Source organism: Sardina pilchardus, chromosome 22 (genome assembly GCF_963854185.1).
Source record: "Sardina pilchardus chromosome 22, fSarPil1.1, whole genome shotgun sequence".
NCBI lineage: Eukaryota > Metazoa > Chordata > Actinopteri > Clupeiformes > Clupeidae > Sardina > Sardina pilchardus.
Window position 1 is genome coordinate 220,001 of NC_085015.1, and position 10,000 is coordinate 230,000.

General features: G+C 45.7%; 1 protein-coding gene across 5 annotated transcripts in view; it reads right to left on the reverse strand.

Annotated features, from left to right (window-relative positions):
• Positions 1-10,000, reverse strand: part of LOC134069845 (rho GTPase-activating protein 23-like) — a 67,643-nt gene that overhangs the window by 16,710 nt on the left and 40,933 nt on the right. For all 5 annotated transcript variants that reach the window (XM_062525970.1, XM_062525969.1, XM_062525967.1 and 2 more), the window contains 5 exons: positions 8,692-8,731; positions 1,848-1,958; positions 689-982; positions 391-452; positions 50-153 (listed from right to left, as the gene is read on the reverse strand). In XM_062525970.1, coding sequence (XP_062381954.1) covers positions 50-153; positions 391-452; positions 689-982; positions 1,848-1,958; positions 8,692-8,731 — 611 coding nt within the window. The remainder of the gene's footprint in view (positions 1-49; positions 154-390; positions 453-688; positions 983-1,847; positions 1,959-8,691; positions 8,732-10,000) is intronic.

Consider the following 10,000-nt stretch of genomic DNA (forward strand, 5'->3'; position numbering starts at 1 on the left):
CACACACACACACACACACACACTCACACTCACACACACACACACACACCTTTGGCATCTGTTTTTGGGGAGCGTGGGGCTGCAGCGGAGTCAGTTTTGGGTAGAAGAATCCGGGGGATCCTAGGAGATGAGTCCGGTCTGTTCCCTGTGATACTGCATGCACACACACACACACACACACACACACACACACACACACACACACACACACACACACACACACACACACACACGTGATCAGCCTTGAAACATCTCTCTCACCCATAGTGTTATAACAGTGTGTGTGTGTGTGTGTGTGTGTGTGTGTGTGTGTGAGAGAGAGAGTGTGAGTGTGTGTGTGTGTGTGTGTGTGTGTTTGTGTGTGTGTGTGTGTGTGTGTGTTCAGCTCACCACTGTTTTCTGTAGTCATTGAGTTTTTTGTTGATCAGCGCTTGTTTAGCGAAACAGAGCTCCTGCAACAGATACACAGATAAAGAGTTTATTATGTTAGGAATATATATATATATGTTATTCTGTTATTCTGTATATATATATATATATATATATATATATATATATATTATTTCTTATTATTATTCTGTTAGAAATATATTTTTTGTGGACTATAGCTGACTGCTGGTTATAATAGTGGACTAGTCAACTTGTTAATGAAAACCCTTAACACACACACACACACACACACACACACCTGGCTGTCAGTCCAGCTGTTGTCCCGTATGCTAGTGACCCAGCTCAGCATCTGTTCGCGGTCCTCGGTCTGGAGGAGGTGCTCACTGTAGTCCTGAGTGCTGAGTTGCAGCACGTTCTTGCGCCGTGTTTCGCTGTAGGCGATGTCAATCAAGCAGCCTGCAATGTTGATTGGCTGGTCATCCTCGGTCCCGGTCCCTAGCACCGCCTCTCGTTTGTCCTTGTAGAGAAACAGCGAATGGGAGCGCAGAACAGCATAGACCCGCCTCCATGGTCTCATCGCACTGCCCACCTTCTGCAAAACCCAGGACGCACACACACACACACACACACCACAAACACACACGCACACGCGCACACACACACACGCACACACACACATGCATACACACACATACACACACACACACAACTGTTTTATCATGAATGACCGATACTGATTAAAACAACACAGCAATTATTCAAATATTGACAGACAGCCTGTTATGTCTCACTTGACACACGTTACTCACACAAACACACCTCTTTCCCTTCTCATCTCTCTCACCCTCCCTGTCTGTGTCTGTGTGTGTGTGTGTGTGTGTGTGTCTATGTGTGTGTGTGTGTGTGTGTGTGTGTGTGTGTGTGTGTGTGTACCTTCCCTCCCTGTCTGGATGTGTGTTTGTGTGTGTGTGTGTGTGTGTGTGTACCTTCCCTCCCTGTCTGGATATGTGTGTGTGTGTGTGTGTGTACCTTCCCTCCCTGTCTGGATGTGTGTGTGTGTGTGTGTGTGTGTGTGTGTGTGTGTGTGTGTGCGTGTACCTTCCCTCTCTCTGTCTGGATGTGTGTCTGGATGTGACTGTGTGTGTGTGTGTGTGTGTGTGTGTGTGTGTGTGTGTGTGTGTACCTTCCCCCTCTCTGTCTGGATGTGTGTGTGTGTGTGTATCTTCCCCCTCTTGGTCTGGATATGTGTGTGTGTGTGTGTGTGTGTGTGTGTGTACCTTACCCCTCTCGATCTGGATGTGTGAGTGTGTGTGTGTGTTTACCTTCCCCCTCTCGGTCTGGATGTGTGTGTGTGTGTGTGTGTGTGTGTGTGTGTGTGTGTGTACCTTCCCCCTCTCGGTCTGGATGTGTGTGTGTGTGTGTGTGTGTGGTCTGGATGTGTGTGTGTGTGTGTGTACCTTCCCCCTCTCGGTCTGGATGTGCTTGTAGTTGATCCATCCCTCCCTCCAGGTGGCGCTGTAGTTGCTGTCCAGTTCTGAAGCCGAGTGACGCTTGGAGCCACCTGTACACTACACACACACACACACACACACACACACACACACACACACACAACATATTACACACACTCACACATTACATATTACACACACACACACACAACATATTACACACACTCACACATTACATATTACACACACGCACACACACAACATATTACACACACATTCTCACGTGACCTCACGCATGAATCACACGTATTTTAATTATTTGTCCCAAGCGAAGATGCAATGATCCAAACAACCACCAGGTGGCACTTGTGAGCAGGGTTAGGAATGTCGGCATTTACCACTAGCCAAACAATCCAAAAGTGAATTAAGCCCTGAAGCAAGCTGACCATCTTTTCTGCTTTTAATACAGCCTACAGCCTATGGGATGCTGTGTGTGCATAGTTGGGAAGGTATGGCATAAATTGGCGTTATTACTATTCATTATTTGCGTTTTCTCTCCATCTCAGAAGATAACAGATAACATTACGTTTATCCTACACTGCACTAGATTTCACACCGTGTTGAACCGCTTCAATTGGGAGTCGGACCCCGAACTCGCCTCATGGTGTACAATACAACACTACCTAGTGAGCTACTCGCCTCATGGTGTACAATACAACGCTACCTAGTGAATGAACTCGCCTCATGGTGTACAATACAACGCTACCTAGTGAATGAACTCGCCTCATGGTATACAATACAACGCTACCTAGTGAATGAACTCGCCTCATGGTATACAATACAACGCTACCTAGTGAATGAACTCGCCTCATGGTGTACAATACAACGCTACCTAGTGAATGAACTCGCCTCATGGTGTACAATACAACGCTACCTAGTGAATGAACTCGCCTCATGGTATACAATACAACGCTACCTAGTGAGCTACTCGCCTCATGGTGTACAATACAACGCTACCTAGTGAATGAACTCGCCTCATGGTGTACAATACAACGCTACCTAGTGAATGAACTCGCCTCATGGTGTACAATACAACGCTACCTAGTGAGCTACTCGCCTCATGGTGTACAATACAACGCTACCTAGTGAGCTACTCGCCTCATGGTGTACAATACAACGCTACCTAGTGAATGAACTCGCCTCATGGTGTACAATACAACGCTACCTAGTGAGCTACTCGCCTCATGGTGTACAATACAACGCTACCTAGTGAGCTACTCGCCTCATGGTGTACAATACAACGCTACCTAGTGAATGAACTCGCCTCATGGTGTACAATACAACGCTACCTAGTGAGCTACTCGCCTCATGGTGTACAATACAACGCTACCTAGTGAGCTACTCGCCTCATGGTGTACAATACAACGCTACCTAGTGAATGAACTCGCCTCATGGTGTACAATACAACGCTACCTAGTGAATGAACTCGCCTCATGGTATACAATACAACGCTACCTAGTGAATGAACTCGCCTCATGGTGTACAATACAACGCTACCTAGTGAGCTACTCGCCTCATGGTATACAATACAACGCTACCTAGTGAATGAACTCGCCTCATGGTGTACAATACAACGCTACCTAGTGAATGAACTCGCCTCATGGTATACAATACAACGCTACCTAGTGAGCTACTCGCCTCATGGTGTACAATACAACGCTACCTAGTGAATGAACTCGCCTCATGGTGTACAATACAACGCTACCTAGTGAATGAACTCGCCTCATGGTGTACAATACAACGCTACCTAGTGAGCTACTCGCCTCATGGTGTACAATACAACGCTACCTAGTGAGCTACTCGCCTCATGGTGTACAATACAACGCTACCTAGTGAGCTACTCGCCTCATGGTGTACAATACAACGCTACCTAGTGAATGAACTCGCCTCATGGTGTACAATACAACGCTACCTAGTGAATGAACTCGCCTCATGGTGTACAATACAACGCTACCTAGTGAATGAACTCGCCTCATGGTGTACAATACAACGCTACCTAGTGAATGAACTCGCCTCATGGTGTACAATACAACGCTACCTAGTGAATGAACTCGCCTCATGGTGTACAATACAACGCTACCTAGTGAGCTACTCACCTCATGGTGTACAATACAACGCTACCTAGTGAGCTACTCACCTCATGGTGTACAATACAACGCTACCTAGTGAGCTACTCACCTCATGGTGTACAATACAACGCTACCTAGTGAATGAACTCGCCTCATGGTGTACAATACAACGCTACCTAGTGAGCTACTCGCCTCATGGTATACAATACAACGCTACCTAGTGAATGAACTCGCCTCATGGTGTACAATACAACGCTACCTAGTGAATGAACTCGCCTCATGGTGTACAATACAACGCTACCTAGTGAGCTACTCGCCTCATGGTGTACAATACAACGCTACCTAGTGAATGAACTCGCCTCATGGTGTACAATACAACGCTACCTAGTGAGCTACTCGCCTCATGGTGTACAATACAACGCTACCTAGTGAATGAACTCGCCTCATGGTGTACAATACAACGCTACCTAGTGAATGAACTCGCCTCATGGTGTACAATACAACGCTACCTAGTGAGCTATTCACCTCATGGTGTACAATACAACGCTACCTAGTGAATGAACTCGCCTCATGGTGTACAATACAACGCTACCTAGTGAATGAACTCGCCTCATGGTGTACAATACAACGCTACCTAGTGAATGAACTCGCCTCATGGTGTACAATACAACGCTACCTAGTGAATGAACTCGCCTCATGGTGTACAATACAACGCTACCTAGTGAGCTACTCGCCTCATGGTGTACAATACAACGCTACCTAGTGAGCTACTCGCCTCATGGTGTACAATACAACGCTACCTAGTGAGCTACTCGCCTCATGGTGTACAATACAACGCTACCTAGTGAGCTACTCGCCTCATGGTGTACAATACAACGCTACCTAGTGAATGAACTCGCCTCATGGTATACAATACAACGCTACCTAGTGAATGAACTCGCCTCATGGTGTACAATACAACGCTACCTAGTGAGCTACTCACCTCATGGTGTACAATACAACGCTACCTAGTGAGCTACTCGCCTCATGGTATACAATACAACGCTACCTAGTGAATGAACTCGCCTCATGGTATACAATACAACGCTACCTAGTGAGCTACTCGCCTCATGGTGTACAATACAACGCTACCTAGTGAATGAACTCGCCTCATGGTGTACAATACAACGCTACCTAGTGAATGAACTCGCCTCATGGTGTACAATACAACGCTACCTAGTGAGCTACTCGCCTCATGGTGTACAATACAACGCTACCTAGTGAGCTACTCGCCTCATGGTGTACAATACAACGCTACCTAGTGAGCTACTCGCCTCATGGTGTACAATACAACGCTACCTAGTGAGCTACTCACCTCATGGTGTACAATACAACGCTACCTAGTGAATGAACTCGCCTCATGGTGTACAATACAACGCTACCTAGTGAATGAACTCGCCTCATGGTGTACAATACAACGCTACCTAGTGAATGAACTCGCCTCATGGTGTACAATACAACGCTACCTAGTGAGCTACTCGCCTCATGGTGTACAATACAACGCTACCTAGTGAATGAACTCGCCTCATGGTGTACAATACAACGCTACCTAGTGAATGAACTCGCCTCATGGTATACAATACAACACTACCTAGTGAGCTACTCGCCTCATGGTGTACAATACAACGCTACCTAGTGAATGAACTCGCCTCATGGTGTACAATACAACGCTACCTAGTGAATGAACTCGCCTCATGGTATACAATACAACGCTACCTAGTGAGCTACTCGCCTCATGGTGTACAATACAACGCTACCTAGTGAATGAACTCGCCTCATGGTATACAATACAACGCTACCTAGTGAATGAACTCGCCTCATGGTATACAATACAACGCTACCTAGTGAGCTACTCGCCTCATGGTGTACAATACAACGCTACCTAGTGAATGAACTCGCCTCATGGTGTACAATACAACGCTACCTAGTGAGCTACTCGCCTCATGGTATACAATACAACGCTACCTAGTGAATGAACTCGCCTCATGGTGTACAATACAACGCTACCTAGTGAATGAACTCGCCTCATGGTGTACAATACAACGCTACCTAGTGAATGAACTCGCCTCATGGTGTACAATACAACGCTACCTAGTGAATGAACTCGCCTCATGGTGTACAATACAACGCTACCTAGTGAATGAACTCGCCTCATGGTGTACAATACAACGCTACCTAGTGAGCTACTCACCTCATGGTGTACAATACAACGCTACCTAGTGAGCTACTCGCCTCATGGTATACAATACAACGCTACCTAGTGAATGAACTCGCCTCATGGTGTAAAATACAACACTACCTAGTGAGCTACTCGCCTCATGGTATACAATACAACGCTACCTAGTGAATGAACTCGCCTCATGGTGTACAATACAACGCTACCTAGTGAGCTACTCGCCTCATGGTGTACAATACAACGCTACCTAGTGAATGAACTCGCCTCATGGTATACAATACAACGCTACCTAGTGAATGAACTCGCCTCATGGTGTAAAATACAACACTACCTAGTGAGCTACTCGCCTCATGGTATACAATACAACGCTACCTAGTGAATGAACTCGCCTCATGGTGTACAATACAACGCTACCTAGTGAGCTACTCGCCTCATGGTGTACAATACAACGCTACCTAGTGAATGAACTCGCCTCATGGTGTACAATACAACGCTACCTAGTGAATGAACTCGCCTCATGGTGTACAATACAACGCTACCTAGTGAGCTACTCGCCTCATGGTGTACAATACAACGCTACCTAGTGAGCTACTCGCCTCATGGTATACGATACAACGCTACCTAGTGAATGAACTCGCCTCATGGTGTACAATACAACGCTACCTAGTGAATGAACTCGCCTCATGGTGTACAATACAACGCTACCTAGTGAATGAACTCGCCTCATGGTGTACAATACAACGCTACCTAGTGAATGAACTCGCCTCATGGTGTACAATACAACGCTACCTAGTGAATGAACTCGCCTCATGGTATACAATACAACGCTACCTAGTGAATGAACTCGCCTCATGGTGTACAATACAACGCTACCTAGTGAATGAACTCGCCTCATGGTGTACAATACAACGCTACCTAGTGAATGAACTCGCCTCATGGTGTACAATACAACGCTACCTAGTGAATGAACTCGCCTCATGGTGTACAATACAACGCTACCTAGTGAATGAACTCGCCTCATGGTGTACAATACAACGCTACCTAGTGAGCTACTCGCCTCATGGTGTACAATACAACGCTACCTAGTGAGCTACTCGCCTCATGGTGTACAATACAACGCTACCTAGTGAATGAACTCGCCTCATGGTGTACAATACAACGCTACCTAGTGAGCTACTCGCCTCATGGTGTACAATACAACGCTACCTAGTGAATGAACTCGCCTCATGGTGTACAATACAACGCTACCTAGTGAATGAACTCGCCTCATGGTATACAATACAACGCTACCTAGTGAGCTACTCGCCTCATGGTGTACAATACAACGCTACCTAGTGAATGAACTCGCCTCATGGTATTGAATGAACTCGCCTCATGGTATACAATACAACGCTACCTAGTGAATGAACTCGCCTCATGGTGTACAATACAACACTACCTAGTGAATGAACTCGCCTCATGGTGTACAATACAACGCTACCTAGTGAATGAACTCGCCTCATGGTGTACAATACAACGCTACCTAGTGAATGAACTCGCCTCATGGTGTACAATACAACGCTACCTAGTGAATGAACTCGCCTCATGGTGTACAATACAACGCTACCTAGTGAATGAACTCGCCTCATGGTGTACAATACAACGCTACCTAGTGAATGAACTCGCCTCATGGTGTACAATACAACGCTACCTAGTGAGCTACTCGCCTCATGGTGTACAATACAACGCTACCTAGTGAGCTACGGAACAACCCTGCTGAAAAAAACAGCCTGACCAGCTAAAGGTGGTTTGCTGGTTTACCAGCTTGTTAACCAGCTTGTTTGACCACCCTATGATGGTTGACCAGCTAGACCAGCAAAACTCCCACGAAAACATACCTTCAGCTGGTTTACCCAGCTTATGATGGTAATTCAGCTGGTTTTGATTGTCGTACCACCTCAAGCTGGTAATTTTAGTTGGTGTTGCTGGTCTACATTGAATATACCGGTATTTCTAATCTAATCTCAACAACACATCGTGAAACCTACCCCATCTCTGTGTGTGTGTGTGTGTAAGAGCCAATTACTGGTTTGCAATTGTATTGCAATGTTTTTGTGCAACACTGGGTGGCGCCTGTCTAATTTGGCAGCAGGTATATAGGTAGCAAGTGCAATGTTGGTGGCAGGTGTTTGACCCAGAAGGGCAAAGGGTTTTTGAACGCTTGCACGCGGCACTTGTGTATTATGGAGCCTTTATGGGAATGACGGTATATTCAAATAAATGGACTACTTTGTAATTCAACGGCAACTTCGGTCTACAAGATGTTTGTTTATTGCAGGGCAACCAAGTGAGCGTTAGTTTGTAATATCAAGTGCCTCGGCCAGGCCTACCCCGGGCACAAACATCTCAGTAGTTCAGTATTAGACCGAACTCCTTTAACAGTGTGTGTGTGTGTGTGAGCGTCTGTGTGTGTGTGAGTGTGTGTGTGTGAGTGTGTGTGTGCGTGTGTGTGTGCGTGTGTGTGTACCCCATCTGTGAAGAAACTCTTTGCCCTCCTTGGCCGTCTCCTGCAGAGAGAGAGAAAGAGATTAAAAGGTTAAATTTTCATTGATCACCTGAAAGAGTAACAGAACCCCCCAGATCCTGCCCCGCGCAAACACACACACACACACACACACACACACACACACACGCACATTCACCTACAGACATAAACACACACACAAATCAGAACGTCTTCAAACTACACTCACACATATTCATTTCCACACTTAAATATATGCATGTGCATGCACACACACACACACACACACACACACACACACACACACACACACACACACACAGAAAAAAGAGCACATCTATTGCACTCTATAAGCACTTTCAGACATACCTGTAAACCCTATAAAGAGGTTACACGAATGTTACACGAATGTTACACGAATGTTATACGGTTGGCCCGCATGTCTGAATTTCATAACTGGACATTTGGAACACTGAACTTAGCCAGCTCTTACACTACCCGCCTCCTAGTGTTCCCTGCGTATATTATGTTAATGAGCTCTGACACTACCCGCCTCCTAATGTTCCCTGCATATATTATGCTAATGAGCTCTTACACTACCCGCCTCCTAGTGTTCCCTGCGTATATTATGCTAATGAGCTCTTACACTACCCGCCTCCTAGTGTTCCCTGCGTATATTATGCTAATGAGCTCTTCACTACCCGCCTCCTAATGTTCCCTGCGTATATTATGCTAATGAGCTCTTACACTACCCGCCTCCTAGTGTTCCCTGCGTATATTATGCTAATGAGCTCTTACACTACCCGCCTCCTAGTGTTCCCTGCGTATATTATGCTAATGAGCTCTTACACTACCCGCCTCCTAGTGTTCCCTGCGTATATTATGCTAATGAGCTCTTACACTACCCGCCTCCTAGTGTTCCCTGCGTATATTATGCTAATGAGCTCTTACACTACCCGCCTCCTAGTGTTCCCTGCGTATATTATGCTAATGAGCTCTTACACTACCCGCCTCCTAGTGTTCCCTGCGTATATTATGCTAATGAGCTCTTCACTACCCGCCTCCTAATGTTCCCTGCGTATATATTAGAGAGATCGTATCTGATTTGATATATTACAGAAATATTATCTACGTTTATGTGTTAGAGTAACATTTAATTTGATATACAGTATGTATATGACCATATCTGTTTTTATATATTAGAGTGATCATAGACAGACACATAGACAGAGAGATGGTAGAAAACAGGTGTGTGTGTGTGTGTGTGTGTGTGTGTGTGTGTGTGTGTGTGAGAGAGAGAGATGTTTACTTA